Consider the following 23273-nt stretch of genomic DNA (forward strand, 5'->3'; position numbering starts at 1 on the left):
GCTGGAGTAACTCAGCGGGTCAGGCAGCATCTCCAGAGAGAAGGAAAGGGTGATGTTTCGGGTCGAGACCTGAAAAGTCACACATTCCTTCTCTCCAGAGATGCTGCCTGACCCGCTGAGTTACTCCAGCATTTTGTGTCTACCTTCGATTTGAACCAGCATCTGCAGTTATTTTCCTACAGGTTTTGTAAATACATGTTCTCCAGAGATGCTGCCTGTCCCATTGAGTTACTCCAGAACCTTGTGGCTTTTCGAGGGCATTCTGTAATGTGCTGAGCTGCAGACTTGTTTTCTTCAAATTCTAATTACTGTTATTTAAAAAAAATTAATGTGTGTGTGATTTTAGAAGATTTTTTAAAAAACCATTTGTGAGCTTTTATTTAGATATATTTTGGCTTTCTACATGTTTCTGATCTGTTAGAAGGTCATCAGGGCAGACCATGGGTCAACACAAATGCCTGGAGTAACTCAGCGGGACAGGCAGCATCTCTGGAGAGATTTCATTTCAGTGACATTTCGGGTCGAGACCGTTCTTCAGACTGAGTGTCAGGGGAGAGGCAGACACAGAGATAAGGAAGGGTAAGGTGTGAAAATGAGCCATCAAAAGAGATGTGGATCAAGGAAAATGCCAAGTAGATCATTGTTAGCGAGGAGAAGGTGACAACAACGCAAACATAGATAAAATGTAATCGAGGACAGTCAAGAACTGGGAAGGGGGAGGGATGGAGAGAGAGGGAAAGCAAGGATTACTTGAAGTTAGAGAAGTGAAAACTCATACTGCTGGGGTGTAAGTGGCCCGAGCGAAATATGAGGTGCTGTTCATAAGTTCAGAAAGTCATAAGGGATAGGAGTAGAATTAGGCCATTCAGCCCGTCAAGTGTATTCTGCCATTCAATCATGGCTGATCTATCTCTCCCTCCTAACCACACTCTGCTGCCTTCTTCCCATAACCTCTGACACCCGTACTAATCAAGAATCTATATGTTTCTGCCTTAACAAATATCCATTGACTTGGCCTCCACAGCCTTCTGTGGCAAATTGCATTGGGGCAAGTTCCTCCAATTTGCACTGGGCGTCGGGTGCCCATGGGTGTGACTTCATCTCCTGCTTTCTGTGGTTAAGTCACTGCATGAGAACTGCTCTATCTTAGGGAATGATTGCAGCCGTAAACTCAGCAGATATTCGGAGCCGTGCGGGTGCAAAACCTCAACGCAGCGGTGAACAACTGGTGGGAAATGTACAAAAGGCATGAGCGTGAGTGAGACTGCACACACAGAAATAATCCTGATACGAGGACCATATGACTTAGTATTGCAGAAACATTCCGAGGAAGATGTCATATTGCAGAGAATTTTGCAGTAGAATTATGCATAGAATAGATTGGAGAGACATCAGATAATTTTTTTTAAGGATTTCACTGAATCATATTAAATCTCTGCTGGTAACTAATAAATAATTTTAGAATCATTTCCATTCTGAGCACACTCTTAGGCTCTTAGATAGTCACTGCTAATAGACAAGTGAATTGGCAATTAAGCTCATAACATTTTAGAAATAATATTTCCATCATCCACCGTATATTATTCATACGATAACATCTTATCACTGGACTACAGACTTTGCTCAAATATTCTGCTGTTCATTTTTTTATGCCATTTCATAGAACATGTGGAATTCTCTGCCACAGAGGGTAGTTGAGGCCAGTTCATTGGCTATATTTAAGAGGGAGTTAGATGTGGCCCTTGTGGCTAAAGGGATCAGGGGGTATGGAGAGAAGGCAGGTACAGGATACTGAGTTGGATGATCAGCCATGATCATATTGAATGGCGGTGCAGGCTCGAAGGGCCGAATGGCCTACTCCTGCACCTATTTTCTATGTTTCTATGTAAAAGTAAAGCACGAGAACAGGCCTTTCTGGCCATTATATCTGTGCCGAATATGATGCCAAGACCAACTGTTATCTGCCTACACATAATCCATATTCCTCTATTCACTGCGTATCCATAGCCTATCCAAGAGACGTGTCAGAAGGAACTGCAGATGCTGGTTTAAACCAAAGATAGACACGAAAAGCCAGAGTAACTCAGCAGGTCAGACAGCACCTCTGGAGAAAGAGACTCTTACGTGACGCTATCCAACCTGCTTGCACCTCCATCCACAGCAGTGCATTACAAGGACTCACCACCATCTGTGTAAAAACTTGCCACGCACATCTCCTTCAAACTTAGCCCCTAATTTCATAAAGTTATGCCCTCCAGTATTTGAATCCTCTGTCCCAGGAAAAAGGTTCTGACCGTCTACCCTGCATTTCATTTGCAATTAAACAAGGCGTCAGAGAGTAATTGTGGGATTATGTCCAAAAACAGGATCTCCATCAATCTAAGATGGGGCTCACTTTGAAGAAAGCGCAATATAATTGCAGACATTGAAATTGAGAGGTGCGATGAAATTACAGAAGCAGAAGGCAGGAGGCTAGGAGTCGGTCAATCTATGTTTACACTCTCCCAATCCGTGTAGGATCCTGTTATGTGTTTCACACTTTTTATGACGTCTTTTACGTTTGAATATTTAATCTTTTTCAGAATTATCCAAACGAACCCAAGTATAAGTCAGCTTGATGAGGCAAGATGAAAAGCAATCCGTCCGCGCCAACCAAAGTCCAACATTTCGAAACAATATCTAATTAGAACAATCTTAACAAACTCCTTGGCCACACCTCATTCATTTCTCATGTCTCTCATGGCTCAATGGACACAATAAGCTTTTGCCCATTTATATTCTCTGATCTTTGATAGGTATAAGTTGTAGCACCAACAAAGATGTTGAAGCATTTGTGTATACCAGATTAAAAAAAACATTTGAAAAGGTCCGTAATAGTGCACGAGTATTGAAAATGGAATGGGGATAAGAGATACTCCTACAAAATTGGGAGCCAAATCTAATAGGTTTTTCTCTGTGCACTAAGAAATAACATTTGATGTGGTGATGAAGAGGAATATTCTGAAATCATCTGAAATTATGATGATTTATGGCTACATAATTCTTTCTGGATCTGTGTAGTAAAGAGGGGAAAGTGCTTTGTTCAACCATATCTGCATGGTGAAAGAAGGCAAATAATTGATTACTAGAAGGTCTTACCATTGATATGTGTCACTCGATGAGGGTGAGGATTATGCCTTGAGAAAAAGGAGTTGTGGCTCAGCATCCCAAAGCGATTGTTCGATTGTGGCCTCTCAGCACCAATACTGAAGCGTAGCAGCGAATTCAGAGGCTTCGAGCTTGATTTCCTTGCCACCATGGGCTCTTGGTTGCTTTTGAATGGATCGAGGGCTGGTTGACCTAATTTCTCCATGGTTTCCTTCACTGACGTCTTCCCAATGCTTTCAGAAGGATATAGAGCCATTAAGAAATAACGTTAGAAAGGTCTGAAGAAGACTCGCATCACTGGCATATTTGAATTTGTTTTATAGAAGGGCAAAATTCACATGTCATCTAGTTGAGAAAATCATTTGAGATTTGACTTACCTCATTCCCGTTTGCAACTCACTTCATGGCATTGTCAATCCCTTTCTCTGGATCTTCCTCCTGTTCTACAATGGCCCGTGATCTATCTATTATCCCAGTTTTCATTGCTGTATCTTTGATGGCTATTCTTTTAGCTGCGTAGAACCTAAGTGCTAAATTTCCCTGTCTCTCTACTTCCCTTTCTATGTGTTTTATTAAACATCCCCCACTGACCAAGCCTTTAATATATATTTTCAATATCAGTCTGCGATTGCCTTTAATAATAACAGTAAACAGTTATATTCATGTAATGCCTTTAAAATGGTAAAAACCTCACAAGATTTCACACAGGAATAACATAAATCAGAATGCATGTAGTGACCATGGCGGTATTTCCTGCTCTTTAGAAGATAGTGGCGAGCTATTTTCTTAAACTGTAGGAGTATTTCTGATAAGCATACTGCCAATGGGTTGTGGATGTTGCATCTAGTATTTAGATAATAAGGAGCAGTGATATATTTCCAAGTCATGGCAGTGAGTGATTGGAAAGGTAATCTCCAATTGCAGTGACTATTTAAGGTGTTAGTTGCACTGACGATAAAAACAGTTATGCCCTGTCATTAAGCTTCTTGACTGTTGTTGGTTCTGCACCTACCCATTGATTCCCCAACCATTCAGTGTGTATAAGGCTCACGTGCAGAGGGCCGCACAACTCTCTTGACTTGAGCCTTACAGATGGTGAATGGTTGAGTCATTTGCTGCAGGATACCCAACCTCTAACCTGTTTAGTTTAGTTTAGTTTAATTTAGAGATGCAGTGCGGAAACAGGCCCCTTCGGCCCACCGGGCCCACGTCGACCAGCGATCCCCGCATATTAACACGATCCTGCACCCACTAGAGACAATTTTTACATTTACCAAACCAGTTAACTTACAAACCTGTACGTCTTTGGAGTGTGGGGGGAAACCGAAGATCTCGGAGAAAACCAAAGCAGGTCACGGGGAGAACGTACAAACTCCGTACAGACAGCACCCATGGTCGGGATTGAACCCTGACCTCAGGCGCTGCATTCGCTGTAAGGCAGCAACTCTACCGCTGCGCCACCGTGCCGACCGAACCATATTCTTATAGCCTCAGTATTCATGTGACTAGTCCATTTGCTTCTAGTCAATGGTGACTCCCAAAATGTTGATGGTAAAGAGTCAGTGAACACAATGGCAAGAGTCAAGAGTCAAGTATGTTTTATTGTCATATGTCCCAGATGGAACAATGAAATTCTTACTTGCAGCAGCATAACAGAATATGTAAACATAGTGCACTGTAAACTGTATAATAAACGAGAGAGAAAAAAAAAAGTTTAGTGTGTGTATATTGAACATTGAACATTAAGGGTAGATGATTAGACTCTCTTGCACTTGTACAGAATAAATGATGCGTGAAGATAGACCCAAAATGCTGGAGTAACTCAGCAGGACAGGCAGCATCTCTGGAGAGAAGGAATGGGTGACATTTCGGGTCGAGACCTTTCTTCGATGTAACCAGCATCTGCAGTTCCTTCCTACACAAATGATGCTTGACACTTGCCTGCTGATGCCTGAACATTATCTAGATCTTGATCCTTATGAGCAATTTGAATGGAATTGAGTAATGTGCAATCACCAGTAAACATCTTATGGCAAAGAAAGACATAGACAATAGGTGTAGGAGGAGGCCATTCGGCCCTTCGAGCCAGCACCGCCATTCAATGTGATCATGGCTGATCATTCTCAATCAGTACCCCGTTCCTGCCTTCTCCCCGTACCCCCTGACTCCGCTATCCTTAAGAGTTCTATCTAGCTCTCTCTTGAATGCATTCGGAGAATTGGCCTCCACTGCCTTCTGAGGCAGAGAATTCCACAGATTCACAACTCTCTGACTGAAAAAGTTTTTCCACATCTCAGTTCTAAATGGCCTACCCCTTAATCTTAAACTGTGGCCCCTTGTTCTGGACTCTCCCAACATTGGGAACATGTTTCCTGCCTCTAATGTGTCCAACCCCTTAATAATCTTTTATGTTTCGATAAGATCCCCTCTCATCCTTCTAAATTCCAGTGTATACAAGCCTAGTCGCTCCAGTCTTTCAACTGTCAGGTCATTAAAGAAGCTGCTGACATTGTTTGTGACTGTGACACTGCACTGAGGAGGTCCTGCAGTGATGTCTTGGGGCGTGGATGGTGTATGTCTAGTAACAAAACTAGCTTCCTTTGTGTAATGTACGACTCCAGTTGCTGAAGAGTTTCCAAGGGAAATTCCAAAGGGAATTACCCATTAACTTCAATGTTACCAAATATCCTTGTAGCACAACTATTGGAGCCATCGGCGTACAGCCTCAGAGACATTGGTTCAACCTTCAACTTGCGTTGTCTGTGAGGCATATGTACTTCTACTTGTGATCACATGGGTTTGCTCCAGTTGTTCCAGTGTTCTCCCACATTCCATTTACAGGTTGGTAGGTTAACTGCCGCTGTAAGTGTCCCCTAGTGATTTTTTTTAGAGATACAGCGCGGAAACAGGCCCTTCGGCCCACCGAGTCCGCGCCGCCCAGCGATCCCCGCACATTAACACTATCCTACACCCACTAGGGACAATTTTTACATTTACCCAGTCAATTAACCTACATACCTGTACGTCTTTGGAGTGTGGGAGGAAACCGAAGATTTCGGAGAAAACCCACGCAGGTCACGGGGAGAACGTACAAACTCCGTACAGACAGCACCCGTAGTCAGGATCGAACCTGAGTCTCCGGCGTTGCATTCGCTGTAAGGCAGCAACTCTACCGCTGCGCCACCGTGCCGCCTTGTGTGGGTGATTGGTAGGATCTGAGAGGGTTGGCGAGAATATGGAAGAATTCCAAAGGGGATTCATGTACTTGGATGATTAACGCAGATGGATGAAGTGTGGACTTGGTGAGCCAAAGGACGTGGATCTGTGTAGGAAGGAACTGCAGATGCTGGTTTACACCGAAGAAAAACTCAAAATGCTGGAGTAACTCAGCGTGACAGGCAGCATCTCTGGAGAGAAGGAATGGGTGGCACTTCGGGTCGAGACCCATGTTTCTGTTCTATACATCCCCTGTTTTCAGCTCTTTTGGCCCCGTATATGGTAAGGCTATGATAACATTAGGAATGGAACTGCAGATGGAAAGTCAAACTGAAAAACAGTGAGCAATTATGTACGCCATACTTGATAGCCCTAGCATTACCTCCCAGCGTTTTGCTTACGGTTGAGATTGACTGATTTGGGAATAATTAGGTGCAATGTTTTGGATGCTTATAACTTTACTGGAATAGTTTGTTAGTCCTAAAATACACTTCTTCAAAACTGCAGCCTGGATATTGTCTAGTGCCATAACAATTATCATATCCAGTGCTCTCAGCCATTTACTGATGTCCTCTAAGGGGAAGGGTCTCGACCCTAAACGTCACCCATACCTTCTCTCCTGAGATGCTGCCTGACCTGCTGAGGTACTCCAGCATTTTGTGAATAAATACCTTCGATTTGTACCAGCATCTGCAGGTATTTTCTTATATCCTCTAGGGGGAAGCAAATTGGCTGATGACTGACTTTGTAATAGACACAAAATGCTGGAGTAACTCAGCGGGACAGGCAGCATCTCTGGAGAGAAGGAATGGGAAACCCTTCTTCAGACCCGAAGCTCCACCCATTTCTTCTCTCCAGAGATGCCTGTCCCACTGAGTTACTCCAGCAGTTTGTGTCTACCTTTGGTTTAAACCAGCATCTGCAGTTCCTTCCTACCGACTTTGTAATTGGTCGGGGTAATTGTAAAACACTGAGGTGGATTATCCACCCAGCATATCTGTCTGAATGATGATTGCATATCTGTCTGAATAATTATTGTCTTAAACTCAGCCCGAGTAATGTTGAGGTGAGGGATGTTATCGACATCTCTTTCCCAATTTGTTTAATTGTCCACCTACATTCGCAACGGGAGTTAGTGAGGCTCAGAGGTTAGTTGGTTACTCACTCCCTCTGCTACTTATGCTGTTTAGTATGTGGCCTTGTGAAGCTTTTCCAATTTGGCTCATTATTATTCACTATCTTTTATGCTGCTCCCAGCATGCCAGTCTGCTTTCTTCAATGTACACCCTGTGTTGGTCATAATGATAGAATTACGGCTAGGGAGGGCCATAGGATTGCATCCTACATGTGAATACAATTCTGTGCTGGTGTTACCCCACAGCATAGCATGGATGCCCAAATACGAGCTGCCACATAGTTCCACAGAATGCAACAGAGTGTGACCTTGCCTAGTAAAGACACAACTTTGGCTTCACAAGGAGTTTGCTGTGTCATAAAAGAAGAATCTTTTTTTTTTGTTTTTTTTGTTGTTGTTGTCTATTGTCATCGTTTAATGTACGTTTTGTTCTATTTTTAACTCTGTGTATGTGGGGGGGTGGTGGGGGGGGTTGGGGGAAACCTTTTTTTCTAATCTCTTCCTCAACGGAGATGCGACCTTTACCGTGTTGTGTCTCCGTTCGCGCTACGGCCTAACATCGTGGAGTCGGCGGCCTCCAGCTGGGATCGACCTTGAAGACTCCGGTCGCAGGGCCTGGACTTACCATCTCGGAGGCTTCGGCCGTGGGCCCTGCAGACCGCAACATCTGGAGTTCGCAGGTCCCTGGCTGGCGACCGGTTTTTGGGAGCTCCAGCGTAGCAGCTTCGACCGCCCCGAAGCGCGAGGTTTGATCGACTCGCTCGCAGTCCCTTCATCGCCCTGCGTGGCTCGGCCGCAGCACTTTCCATCGCCCGGTGGGGACTCAGGACTTTAATCGGCCTGCTTGGCTCGGCCCTGGGACTTTCCATCGCCCGGTGGGGGCTCAGGACTTTCATCGGCCTGCTCGGCTCGGCCCTGGGACTTTCCATCGCCCAGTGGGGGCTCAGGACTTTCATCGGCCTGCTCGGCTCGGCCCTGGGACTTTCCATCGCCCGGTGGGGGCTTCAAAAAGTTGGGAGCCTCGATCACCTCGTGGCACCACGGGAGAAGAATGAGGAGGAGATAAGACTTTGCCTTCCATCACAGTGAGGGTGTGCCTTGAGCAATCACTGTGATGGCTGTTTGTGTAAAAATTGTATCTGTGTGTCCTGTGCTTTTTGTTGTCTACTGCCGGACCCTGATGTGAGAGGACGCTGGCGTTGTTTATTCGCCGCTTTTCCGTTAGGATAGTTTGTCTGTTTGTTTTTATGTTGATTGTTTTTGTAAAGCGCTTTGAGCACCCGATAAGGCGCTATATAAAATAAATGAATTATTATTATTATTATTATCAAGAATGTGTAGGAAGGAACTGCAGAAGCTGGTTTAAACCAAAGATAGACAGAAAAAGCTGGAGTAACTCAGCGGGGCAGGCAGTATCTCTGGAGTGAAGGAATGGGTGACGTTGCGGGTCGAGACTCTTCTTCAGACCGGTTAGGGATAATAGAAACGAGAGATATAGACGATGATGTGGAGAGATAAAGAACAATGAATAGAAGATATGCAAATAAGTAACAGGCCATTGTTAGCTGTTTGCTGGGTGAAAACGAGAAGCTGGTGCGACTTGGGTGGTGGAGGGACAGAGAGAGAGGGGGAATGTCGGGGCTACCTGAAGTGAGAGAAATCAATATTCATACCACTCATGGAATATTCATATAATCAAGAATGTTCCTTTTAAAGTAAAATCATAGCCCAACCAAGAACCAACCAGGCCAGAAGGCAGACAGCTTGAGGGATTGGAAGAGTGTGAATTAGGACAAGGGCAGAGGAGTTTTTTTATGATCTCAGTTTTATAAAATTGATTGAGAAAGGCCATACAAAAATCGTTCCATCTGTAGAAGGGTCCCGACGCGAAACGTCACCTATCCATGTCCTCCGGGGATGGTGGCCTGGCTGTTGAGTTACTCCAGCACTTTGTGACTTTACATCGACAGATAATACATGGATTGGACAAAGTTTGGTGGGATATGGACCAGGTGGGATTAATGTAGCTGGGACATGTTGGCCGGTGTGGGCAAGTTGGGCCGAAGGGCCTGTTTCCACACTGTATCACTCTATGACTCTAATAACATGCAGGTAACCATGAGCTAAGGCAGGGACAGAATCAGGCAACATTATGGAGAGGGAATCAAGCAAAGTAAGTCACACTGAATGAATTAATTTAATTTTCAAATAACCAACTGTGCTCCTGTTTATTTGAGTACTGCTGAATTTGATCAGTTAAAAAATTGATTGCTAATTGAAGAGGGGTGAGGGTGGGATGATCAAAAGTTTGATCAGAGATTGGGTTTAAAGGTGGAACCTAAAATAGGAGGAATGAGTTTCATATGTTCATAAATCATAGGAGCAGAATTAGGCCATTCGGCCTATCGAGTCTACTCCACCATTCAATCATGACTGGTCTATCTTTCCCTCTCAACCTCATTCTCCTGCCCTCTCCCCGTAACCTTTGATACCCTTACTAATCAAGAAATTGATATATTGATATCAAATTGTAAGATTTTGACCCAGGGCGCTCGAGGGACAGGCATCAAGTGGGGAGGAAAGGAGATACGCAAAAGATTTCTGTCGTAATGTGAACAAATTTACCTTACCTTTATTGGACAACGGAAGGCAATAAAAATATTATACTCTTGATGAGAAATGCACATGTAGAGTGAGTGAAAAAATGACTCTTTTGTTCAGCAGCTTTAAAGATAAATCCTAGTCCGTGCGCAGAGAAATAAATTGAACATTCTGATTGAATCCATCAGACTGTGATGAGTTGTTTCAAATATCACTTTACTGCAGAGAAAGAAGAAAATTAAGTTGCTTAATCATAGTACACGATACTTACTCTTGTTCAGATTTGAATGGTGGAACTTTACCCGTTGCAGCTGTCATTATGTGAATTCTTCACACTTAAAGTGACGCACAAAGAAAGAACAATGATAATAGTAAGTGAAAATTAGCACAGCCAAAGCAAATCAATTCTAAATCAATTCATTTATTTGACAGCAATAATCAATTGCGCAAATACATCCTTGTGCAAAAATGAAATGCATAGGATAATCTCACAAAGCAATGTGTTTGAAAATAGACACAATTTCAGTCCAGTCATTGCCACAATGATGCTTCGTGATATGGTGCGGGAGGAAAGAGGGCAGTAATTTAGAACCAGGGGCGGAGGGATAGGGGATAGAGGGCAGAGTAAAATTAACACACAGCATCGACAACAATTCCTCAGTAGCAAATCTCTAGTTGCAATCATAGTTGCATGTCCCACCTCTGATTTGAAACACAGATTCAATCTTTCTATATTATTCCCTCGGGCACCTATCACAGCTGAAAGTGTTCTAATGCCTTTATGAATGCTCAGGTTTAGCCAGGCATTCAAGACAGGTTCCAACTACTGCTGATAAACACAAGAAGCTGGAGTAACTCAGTAACTCCTAACTACTGCAGATAATTGCGACTACTGCTACTGCTCATAGTGGAGGAGCACCTAACTACTGCTATTGAAAAGGTGTTCAATGAAATCAAACACGATTAATGGCAGATTTTATGAATTACATACTTTCATGGGTAATCTAGGCATTAATCTTGCCAATCCATCCACACATTCCTGTACATCAAAAAAATAGCAAATGTATTCCCAACTGGGTGTTTTTTTCCATGTTAACATGGGTGGCAAAGACATTTCATGAGCACCACATTGTCTCAGCTATAATGGAAATCAACATGGCTTAACATGAGCCTGAAGAAGGGTCTCGACCAGAAACGCCACCCATTCTTTCTCTCCAGAGATGCTGCCTGTCCCGCTGAGTTACTCCAGAATTTTGAGTCTATCTTTGACTCAATGTAACATGGATATTCAATGCAGTTATTATAACATTGCATGCTTGTAAACAAAGGAAAGGCTGTTATAAAGATGGTGTTCCTTTAATGGGAAACAGAGCCTTGGAAAGGACATTCCTTGTTGTCTTTAGTTAATGGAAGGAATACATGCACAGTAACAATATAGAAGGGTCTTGAACAGGACTGGAACAGAAACCAAAAGCAAATCAGGCTGATTCTTGGGACAATAGACAATAGACAATAGACAATAGGTGCAGGAGTAGGCCATTCAGCCCTTCGAGCCAGCACCGCCATTCAATGCGATCATGGCTGATCACTCTCAATCAGTACCCCGTTCCTTCTCCCCATACCCCCTCACTCCGCTATCCTTAAGAGCTCTATCCAGCTCTCTCTTGAAAGCATCCAACAAACTGGCCTCCACTGCCTTCTGAGGCAGAGAATTCCACACCTTCACCACTCTCTGACTGAAAAAGTTCTTCCTCATCTCTGTTCTAAATGGCCTACCCCTTATTCTTAAACTGTGGCCCCTTGTTCTGGACTCCCCCAACATTGGGAACATGTTTCCTGCCTCTAATGTGTCCAATCCCCTAATTATCTTATATGTTTCAATAAGATCCCCCCTCATCCTTCTAAATTCCACACAATTCAATACTCAAATTATATTCCATATTATATGGACACACAAAGAACTGCAAATGCTGGAATCTAGCATCAAACACAAAGTACTGAAGTAACTCAGCAGGTCAGGCAGCATCTCTGGATGACACAGATAGGCGACCTTTCAGGTCTTGACTCTTCTTCGGACTGAAGAAGGGTCCCGACCTGAATCATCACCTATCCATGTCCTCTAGAGATGGTGCCTGACCCGCTGATTTGCTCAAACCCATTGGGCTTCAGGCTAATTCCTTGCTAAGTTCACAAAAAAGAAAAAAAGACATGACAGTAAATAAGTAAGTATATCAACATAGATTTAACATTTAGAAAGAAAGGAAAAAATGATAACGAACCATTAGTCCAATGTTTGCTCTTGTTCAATATACATTTCACATATTTTACATTGACCTGGGTCAACTTACTAGGAGGTATAGACAGAGTGGTGACAGAGAAGCACTGTAAAACCTCCCATGTATTGCTTAATATTATCTATTAATGAAACATTCCTTCAACTTTGGTGAGGTTTCACTGATAAGATATTCCATGTATTAGAAAATATTTCCCTCAGTGGTAAATCTACGAACTGAAATGCATGACTATCAATAATGTTGAGATGAAAAATGGTAATTAAGAAATGTAAATATAATATGGAATATAATTCGAGTATTGAATAAAGCAGTTTTTTAAAACTAATTGGTTTTCCCATTAGTTGTCTATTGAGTGTGTTTCAGAAAGTTAGGACTCATAGTTAATAATTAAAGTACCCTTTAAATCATATTGTTTCTCCCCATTAGATTTTCTTCTCTCAATCCACTTTATTTTATTTTAATTTATATACTTGCTTTGATTTTTATATACCTTTCTTTCCGTTATACTCCTGTTTATTTCTCTGTCCGATCATTAAGTTCTTGTTGTCTTCACTGCGCAGTTATCAGCTTGGAGTTTCAGAATGTTGATCATGAGTTATGTTCAGGCTGAAATGTACAAGAGAAAGGTTAATTGAGAAAACATATTGTGAACTATTTGCCTCCAGGTGGATTTAGTCTAATGATCTTCACCCTGTTCCCTTTGTGCAAAAGCATTTAACAAGCTGGGGGAAATATTCCAAATTCCCTTTCACACCTGTTTTGTAAGTGTTTACCTTCACAACATTATTTGATGCACTTCAGATTTGAGTCTGAAGAAGGGTCTTGACCCGAAATGTCACCCATTCCTTCTCTCCAGAGATGCTGCCTGTCCCGCTGAGTTACTCCAGCATTTTGTGTCTATCTTCGGTTTAAACCAGCATCTGCAGTTCCTTCCAACACATTATTTGATGCGCTCTCTATTTAAATATCAGCTTGTACTTTTAGCCCTTTGATATCACACTGGTGTTATTCCCAAATCAGCAAAAACAAATGATGGTCATGCATGTTCTAATCATTTGGATCTAATTTTTTTAATTTCTACATTAAAAAAAAAATCATAACAAAAGCAGTTGAAACCAATATTATACAATCCGTAATGGCCTTAACTTACTCAAAGGTTTTTGTATTACTGTTTACTCCTGTTCTATTATCACCATGTCTGTGCCTAGTAACAGTTATTTTAATGCAAAATAATCTGAAAAAGTTATAATCCCTTTCCATTGTTCTCAATGGTATTGGATTTTATGGAAAATTAATGTGTATTACATGTTTTTTAGTGCATTTACCATTGCTGGAAAACTTAGTGTGCCTCATCAATCTCGTTTTCCTGCATCTTTCAAAATTTCCCCATTAATTTTATCAGTTTCATTTCTGCATTGATGATCTTTAACCCACACTGATCAGTTATAGTCAGGCTGAAGTGTCCAAGAGAAAGGTTAATTAGGGAAACACATCGATAGAATTATGATTTTATCTTCTCAGGTTTATCATTATCAATATATTTATATATAACTAGGGTTATGTGCTTTTAGTTCACGATCTTCCCCAATGGTGGTGGTGGTGTTTTCTGACTCCAAGCATCGTTCCCTCCTTTATCCTTGAGCGTGCTACCTTCTCCTTGGCTCCTCTCCGGTTTTTAATCTATGTATTTGGGCGGCACGGTGGCGCAGCGGTAGAGTTGCTGATTTGCACTCGTTACAGCGCCGGAGACCCGGGTTCGATCCCGACTAGGGGTGCTGTTGTACGGAGTTTATACGTTCTCCTCATGGCCGTGTGGGTTTCCTCCGAGATCTTTGGATTCCTCCCACAATCCAAAGACGTCCAGGTCTGTAGGTTAATTGTCAGTTGGTATAACTGTAAATTGTCCCTAGTGTGTGCAGGATAGAGTTAGTGTGCAGGGATCGTTGGTCGGTGCTGACTCAGTGGGCCAAAGGGCCTGTTTTCATGTTGTATCTCTAAACGAAACTATTAAAAGGCCTTCGGATTTTCTTTAATTCAACTACAATTACATTTCATGATCCCCTCTGCCCTTTCTAATCTCCTGCTCGAGTTCTTTGATGCTTGCTTTATATTCCTGAAACACCCTGTCTGATGTAATCTTTCGAAACTTTACATACATATCCGTTTTCTTTTTGACCAAATGTTTAAATTTGCTGACAATTCTTGTCGAGGGTAAATCTATATCCATTTATCAATTAATTGATTTATCTTTCCTGCCACTACATGAGTTAGTGGCTTTTAGTGAGTTATGGTTGACAGAGCAAACAAAAAAGAAACATGTTTTAGGTGTGGGAAACCTAAACAGCAACCGATGCGATAAATACATTACAAGTCAGTAGTGTTTGTGCATTGCCTAATGGAGTAGAGATCATTATCAAGGTCCTCTGAAACAGCTTAGAAGGTTTTACAATATTCAGGCATGAAATGAAAGCATATTATTATTGTTGCGGTTCTTGAATTGGCCAGGAAAATGAACAGATACTTTCCACCAGTTTTCATTGAAAAGACTGAAAAAAGGAACATTTCAACAGTAGCAAAATGTGAAATGGGATGTTAAACAACCAAGAAAGAAAGAAAGGATTTATTGAGGGAAAAAACTGATGAACAAAAGTCTAGTTTGTACTCTGAAGCATTGAATGAAACTAGAATATTTAAAAAAAATAGAAGCAAAATAGAGCAGAGAACTGAAATTCCGCATTTCAAATGAAATCCTGATTAAACAGTTGTAAACCTAATGTTGATCGAAGAAACATACAAATAGTTTCATAAAACATTAGATAATAAAACATTGGCAAATGGGTATTACAAGAGAAACTATTTTCGATAAATATCTGGAAGGAAAATTGCTTACCCAACCATATTGACATTTTTGAATAAAAGAGGAAATATAAAATCAAAATTTCAGAAGCCCTTTGCTAAGGTGCTATGTGAGAAGAGATTAATGGAAAAGATTAGAGTGTGCGGTATAGAGTAAAACAACATAACTGATTGAAAGATGAGTGCCAACAGAATCAGGACATTTCTCAGAATAACAAGATGAGGGTAGTCATTCCCAACAAGGTCATCATCTGCAGAAATGATTTACACTTAGGAATTATGTGGAGGGTGGGGGGGAAAGCAACTTTGGATAAATAAGCAAAACGTTACAACATACAAATAGATGAATCTGTAATGTTAGCAATGCAAATGGATATAGGTATGAAATATGCAATTAAAATAAGGAGACTCAGGACCAAGGAGACACAACACCCTGGCCAAGCCCTTATTTCACTCTGATCATTGGGAAAAAGGTACAGGATTCTGTAAGCCATGATCTCCAGGTTCAAGAATAGCTTCTTCCCAATAAGCATTAGGCTCTTGAACATGTTGTATGAAGGAACTGTAAACCAAGGATAGGCACAAAATGCTGGTGCAATTCAGCGGGACAGGCAGCATCTCTGGATAGAAGGAATGGGTGACTTTTCGGGTCGAGACCCATCTTCAGACTGAATCAGGGGAGAGGGAGAGATAAGTAAGAGGCTCTTGAACATAACAAACACGAACGAAACCATGAACTACAAACTGTCTTAGTTGCACTAAACACTTTGGGCTTGTTGCAATCATATTGGGGTTTTAATATTTGTTTATTATATTATCTATAAACTGTGTTTGCAGGGGGGAGAGAGAGAGAGAGAGAGAGAGAGAGAGAGAGAGAGAGAGAGAGAGAGAGAGAGAGAGAGAGAGAGAGAGAGAGAGAGAGAGAGAGAGAGAGAGAGAGAGAGAGAGAGAGAGAGAGAGAGAGAGAGAGAAAACGAACGAACTAGGAACACGAAGATCAGTCCATATGAATAATATTGTTCATTAAACTAAAAAAGGATATTGCAACTCCTGCAAATGTGCAGTAAGGATTGAAACCAGAATTGAGAGCAAATTTACAAAGATCGCTGTTGTTTTATTGGAACAAGGTGACGTGATAGAGATTTTTAAATTAATAGCAAGTTTCAACAGGGAAATGTGAGCTCAAGGCCAGAATAAAGAGGCATAAATCAAAGAAAACTATTAATATATCAAACTTTTTTTCCCCCAATACGAATTCACCGGCACACGGACTAAGCAATGCAGACACATTGATGTGTGTTATGAGAAACAGTGAATGACAAGGGAGAATGGAATAGAAGCATTTGATCAGTGTGGGAGACTTTCCACAAGAGTGGAAAGGAGCTTTTAATAGTACAAGCATAAGAGCAGTCCGTGCTTATACACTTGGAATGGGCTGTTTCTATGCTTTGGAGTTGATGTCATTCACTTCTACTTGAACGATCAGAATAAGTGCTTCAAAATAATTTGTAATTTTAGATTATTAGCCACAAAATATAATTAATTTATATTCAGGTCACATTAGGGGTGTTTATGAAATGATTACTTGGGCTATGTCCTGCTGTTTCAACATGCAGTTCCTCTAAATTATTTTGTCACTCAGCCTTTCGTTCAATATTCCGAGAGCTATTTCAAGAAAAATCTACCATTAAGAGACATTTCCCACACAAATGAAAAGAAAAATCATATCAATTATTTCTATCTCCATATATAATTACTTAATTGCATGTTTTAATTGCATATATAATTGCATATATAATTGCATGTTTTAAATCTAATGAAAAATTATCATTGTTGATGACTGCACAACTTATGCAAAATAATATCAGAAATGATCATGTCACCTACATTATTTGACACTTTTGGCTAATGCTACTCATTTCTAACTACAGAAATGTTAAAATGTACCGTTTGCTTGGCATTTTCTATGCTGATCCACAGAAAAGTGTTCTATTATGAGCGCGTTGAATAAAAAGTTAGGGTGCTATACACAAGATATAGAAGTAACTCACCGGTTACAACTACAATTCCAACATGTTCCTGTATTCTCTTAAAACTTTGTGCCACTTACAGCACATTGGTGTTCAGTCCAGTTTGTTGGTTTGTTTGTCTTGTGACTGAATCGAGCTGTAGTTGCTAGGATACACTAATCTGAAACCACCATATGCGATCAAGTTATAGGACACAAAGATTAAACACACAGTCAGATGCCGTTACCCGTATAATTATTATTTTCTCCTATTTTTGATTTGTTTCCCCATTGGAACATACAGCACACTATTTAAAATCCCTGAATTAATTCATTCCCTGCTTCCAGTAAGATGCAAAATCTTCTGAAAGTGAAGAAAAGTGCATTTGCAATGTGTGCCTTTCATAATTATTGATAACGAATAAGGGCGGCACGGTGGCGCAGCGGTAGAGTTGCTGCCTTACAGCGTTTGCAGCGCCGGAGACCTGGGTTCGATCCCGACTACGGGCGCCGTCTGTACGGAGTTTGTACGTTCTCCCTGCGACCGCGTGGGTTTTCTCTGAGATTTTCGTTTTACTCCCACACTCCAAAGACGTACAGGTTTGTAGGTTAATTGGCTTGGTGTAAACGTAAATTGTCCCAAGTGTGTAGGATAGTGTTAATGTGCAGGGATCGTGGGTCGGCGCGGACACGGTGGGCCTGTTTCCGCGCTGTAACTAGACTAAACTAAACTAAAATCAGAGATAAACCTCCAATGAGGAACTGCAAGTTCTGCAATACAGAGGTACATTGAAAACCATGATTATCAAATAAAATGCATGTAAGAGACAAGATATGAAGAGAGTTTTTGTAAATTACCATGAACAGAATACCAGAGCAATTCCTTTCATTGTTCTTAATTTAATCATTACTCAGAAATTGTGATGTCAATCTATTCATCCAATATCCAGTGTTACAAAAACAACACTTAGGGAATTATAAGATGCATGTGCCTTTAAGCAGCTAAAGCATTCAGATCCTAGATTGTACTATTACATTCAAAAAAGACGCTGACATATAAATTTATTTAATTTAATTGAGAATGCAAATTGATTAATATCACTATGATAGAAAAGTACAATGTTTCTTATTGATAGATTTTTCTTTAATTTGCTCTAGGATATAGAATGGTACTATTTGAAGTAACTGATGAGGCTACTGTGGGACATGCAAAATCTACCACAGATTGGTTATGAGGTACCTGAAAGGACAGGTATGTGTGTAGGGAGGAACTGCAGATGCTGGTTTAAACCGAAGATAGACACAGAAAGCTGGAGTAACTCAGCGGGACTGGCAGCATCTATAGAGAGAAGGAACGAGTGACGTTTCGAGTCGAGACCCTTCTTCAGACAGGTATGTGGATAGATTGTGAAACGGTGCACTCCTTACACTGTTTGTGCTAGGCTTCAGTGTTCTCCCATCAAATAGGCTTGAGGGTCTCCTTGCCATGTCAAAATGGTCCTTCTCTAATTTGAGCAGTCATGAGCCAGGTGTTTGCAGGAGTCAGTTTAGTATATTGTCACATGTACCGAGGTGCAGTGAAAACCTTTTGTCGTGTGCTAACTAGTCCGCGGAAAGACAATACATGATTACAATCAAGCCATTTACTGTGTATAGATACATGATAAGGGAATAATGTTTAGTGCAAGTAAAGCTGGCAAAGTCCGATCTAAGATCAGAGTATAGGAGCAAAGAGGTCCTTCTGCAGTTGTACAGGGCCCTAGTGAGACCGCACCTGGAGTACTGTGTGCAGTTTTGGTCTCCAAATTTGAGGAAGGATATTCTTGCTATTGAGGGCGTGCAGCATAGGTTTACTAGGTTAATTCCTGGAATGGCGGGACTGTCATATGTTGAAAGACTGGAGCGACTAGGCTTGCATACACTGGAATTTAGAAGGATGAGAGGAGATCTTATCGAAACGTATAAGATTATTAAGGGGTTGGACACGTTAGAGGCAGGAAACATGTTCCCAATGTTGGGGGAGTCCAGAACAAGGGGCCACAGTTTAAGCATAAGGGGTAGGCCATTTAGAACGGAGATGAGGAAAAACTTTTTCAGTCAGAGAGTTGTGAATCTGTGGAATTCTTTGCCTCAGAAGGAAGTGGAGGCCAATACCCTGAATGCATTCAAGAGAGAGCTAGATAGAGCTCTTAAGGATAGCGGAGTCAGGGGGTATGGGGAGAAGGCAGGAACAGGGTACTGATTGAGAATGATCAGCCATGATCATATTGAATGGCGGTGCTGGCTCGAAGGGCCGAATGGCCTCCTCCTGCACCGATTGTCTATTGTCTATTGTCTATTAAGATAGTTCGAGGGTCACCAATGAGGTAGATCGTAGTTGACTGCTCTCTGGTTGTGGTTGGGTGAGTCCGTGGGATGTTGCACTTTTCAAGGAAGCTTTCAAAAACTTTACTTGAAGTTTGTCCTCTTTCTACTCGGCCTTCTGAGAATAGAGTGACTGTTTCATGCATAAGACATGGTCTCCAGTGGTGGGTATTGACTGTCCTGGGGGTCTCAGTTGGCCAGGCAGAGGACACTGATGTTGGTTTGCACATTCATCCATCGAATGTGGAGACAGTACGGATCGAATCTTTCCATTACCTTATGCTGCATGCTACACATAATCCATGTTTCAGAGGCATGTCTGGAGATGAGGGTTAACTTCTGCTTGGTGGATTATGTTTAGTTTAGTTTAGAGATACAGCGCAGAAAAAGACACTTCGGCCCACTGAGTCCGCACCGACCACATTAAAGCTATCCTACTACACCAAATGCGGGCACATGGCAAAGACAAGGCCTTTTAAAAGTCCACTTTCACTGGAGAAAGAATGGTGATTTTTCCATTGCATTCATTTCCAGTTCAGTTTATTTTATTTTCACGTGTACCATTTTTCCATTGAATTCATTTCCAGTTCAGTTTAGTTTATTGTCACATGTACTGAGGTACAGAAGTACCTCGAAGTTTAGATTTGTGCTGCAGGCATTGACGTAGATGCAAGGTAATGAGAACCTGGGGTCCATTCTTTGCGTGTGCGCACACAAGCCTGCCAAAGGCAGGAGCACAACATCTCTCAAGTAACTTCCCAGCCTGGCACACGTCCTGTTCTACCTGCTGCAAATAGTATAAGAAAATAACTGCAGATGCTGGTACAAATCGAAGGTATTTATTCACAAAATGCTGGAGTAACTCAGCAGGTCAGGCAGCATCTCGGGAGAGAAGGAATGGGTGACGTTTCGGGTCGAGACCCTTCTTCAAAGCCTGCTGGCTGAATTGGCTTAATTTACCACCTCAGAACCAATAGAACTGATGGAATCGGGTTATCTTTAATCCGAATAGATGAAAAAGGATTTTCTCGCAGCTATTGCATGGAATACTTTGTTTTAAAATCTCTAAAATATAAAATATACATAATACCATTACCTTCCATCTCCATGAATGCCTGTAGCACAACTCTAAACTTTAAAATCTATAATATAAAGTGAAAGAAGATGTTATTGCAGAGATGACCAACTGAAATTTGTGGTATTTATTCACAAAATGCTGGAGTAACTCAGCAGGTCAGGCAGCATCTCGGGAGAGAAGGAATGGGTGACGTTTCGGGTCGAGACCCGTCTTCAGTCCTGCTGAGTTACTCCAGCATTTTGTGAATAAATACCTTCGATTTGTACCAGCATCTGCAGTTATTTTCTTATACTAACTGAAATTTGTGAATAATTTTGGTTCTGTTTGCATCAATGTCCTGAGGCCTAGAGTTATGAAAGAGCAATATATAATTCTTTCAACTTGTATCAGATTTCTGGTTTTGGTTATGTTTTTTTTAGCATATGGAATGTGACTAAGATTTTTTTTGGAATACCAGTTCAGACGGCTGCTTCGATGTCTATTTCATTAGGCAGTGAGCCCATGGCACTTAATATTCCCAGGTGGAATTCAGTTTGAACAGGAACGTGAGTTTAAAAGGGGGTGCAACATGAACACTGATACGTTGCCCCTCTTGTTTCTCGATCAAAGGTGTGGCAGGCTTCTGAATAGCCTATGTGGCCACTAAATTAATTCTACACCATCTAGTGGCAGAGTATTACAACCGACCCAGAAATAATTAAATAGTAGAAGGAAAGTGCGATTTACACAGCAGTACAACGCAGGTATTTTGCTCCTTCAAAGGAGAATTAGCAAACAAAATTTGGGGTGGTCACGACATGGAAAGATTTAAATTTGCGGGGAAAAAATGGCCAGCTAAAAGCCAACATTAATCTATGAGCATAGGAACGGTGGGTGAATGGGTCAATGAAAATTAGTAGATACAAAATACTGGAGTAACTCACTGGAGTAATTTGTATGGGACAGGCAACATATCTGGACAGAAGGAATGGATGATGTTTCCGGTCGAGACCCTTCTTCAGATTAGGATGGGACCAGCAGAGTATTAGGGGCTCAACTCTATGCTGGGCAGAAAATGGTAAGTATGGCAAGATTGAATAGGCATGTTTAGAGGAAATGAAGGCATGGACAATGGTTTCACCATGAAGAGTGTACCCTCGACAGATATACTAAGAGTAAGTGGGTGGCATGAGAAAGAATAGGTCCCCATAAAGATCAACGTGGCCATCTTTATCAAGAGGCACAAGGGATGGGGGAGAAATTAAATGAATACTTCTCAGCTGTTTTTACTGAGGAGAAGATTGTGGAAGCTGAGGCGTGAGGCAGCTTCTGCTGTGCAGCTCTGAAGCTCTCTGACTCTATCAGCAGAATTATGAATGGTGCAGATATTTCATCTTAGGTCAAATATGAATTCAAGGTTATGAACAGCCAAATTCAATTAAAGATAGTCACCAGGAAATAGGATGGATTCACTACTTAAGGAATGATTTGGTGGTGGAGACTAAAGAGAATGGCTTCAGTCTTCTCAATAATTAGTTGGAGAATATTTCTGCTCGTGCAAAACAGCATGCCAGACAAAGAATCAACAATTTAGAGACAGGCTGGTGAAGGTTTTAGTGGTGAGGAGAGCTGCCGTGTGTTTTTGGCTGACATCGCCAAGCAGCTGAGCATAGTTGAAAAATAGGACACGATCAATAAAGAGCGGTAAAGATTCAGGAGACAGACATAAAAAGCTGGAGTCATTTAATAGGTCAAGCAGCATCTCTGGAGAAAAGGAAGAGCTTTCGGGTCGATACGCTTCTTCAGACAAATCTTTCTTCAAAAAGATTCAGGAGCTCGCACTGGATAAACAAGAATAAGGTTCGGCTAGACAATGGAGGATGGTCAGTTTGTTTCAAAGGCTACAGACAGCAGAATTAAGCTGCGGCAGAAAACCGAATGGAGAAATTTATACCTGGAATTATCTGCAGCAACATCGGGTAATGTAAGAGCCAGTGAAGGAAGGTTTTGTGTTCTTGTTCGATGCCTGTATGAAACTTTGCGAGTATTCAAGGTACAGCAGAAGTCTTTATTACAGTAACTCAATGCTGGCAGCAAGACAACTAAAATGGCTGCAACCCCACAATCTGCCTGCACACTCCACACTGTGTACAGCCAAGATAACTATGTACAAAACATCTCCCTTTGTCCTGTGCAGCGCAACCTGCTGCATGGGAGGAGCAACGGGTCCTCCCACCCCACACAGTACACCAAACATCACAGAAGGCAGTTAATCAACAATTTAATGGAAATAGAGTCGAGGAACGATAGAATCTAGAGAAAGCTGAACAAACGTTTTAATCAGAAAGTTAAGTCTACGTGTTTCTCTCAGTTCATTTCTTCACAACCAATCAATTGGAAATGAGCTCTCTAAATTCTTACATTACCCAATGTCCCCTAATCTTGCAAGCTGGTGAGTCATTCTTATTTATGCCTTTTTTTGTAAAGAGCTGTACTTCTTGAGTAAATCCATAAGCCATTTGCCACCTGCAGAGAGAGATAGCAACAAATGTACTTGCAAGCAAACCAGGGATTGTTGCTAGGAGAGAGAGTGAT

The 23273-nt window shown here is 41.5% G+C and overlaps 1 protein-coding gene across 4 annotated transcripts in view; it reads right to left on the reverse strand.

Moving 5' to 3' along the window:
* The window catches only part of tbata (thymus, brain and testes associated), a 42520-nt gene extending 25136 nt beyond the window's left edge, over positions 1-17384 (reverse strand). Inside the window, exons 1-4 of one of the 4 annotated variants that reach the window (XM_078428596.1) lie at positions 17301-17384; positions 12884-12999; positions 10371-10434; positions 3139-3380 (exon numbers count right to left, since the gene is read on the reverse strand). In XM_078428596.1, the coding sequence (XP_078284722.1) occupies positions 3139-3380; positions 10371-10417 (289 nt within the window). In that variant the 5' untranslated portion in view covers positions 10418-10434; positions 12884-12999; positions 17301-17384. Of the gene's footprint in view, positions 1-3138; positions 3381-10370; positions 10435-12883; positions 13000-13166; positions 13187-17196 lie in introns of those variants that run through there. The other 3 variants (XM_078428597.1, XM_078428599.1, XM_078428600.1) reach the window with 3 other exon arrangements.
* Between the last annotated feature and the right edge of the window lie 5889 nt (positions 17385-23273).

The sequence above is a fragment of the Rhinoraja longicauda genome, chromosome 35, assembly GCF_053455715.1.
Source record: "Rhinoraja longicauda isolate Sanriku21f chromosome 35, sRhiLon1.1, whole genome shotgun sequence".
NCBI lineage: Eukaryota > Metazoa > Chordata > Chondrichthyes > Rajiformes > Arhynchobatidae > Rhinoraja > Rhinoraja longicauda.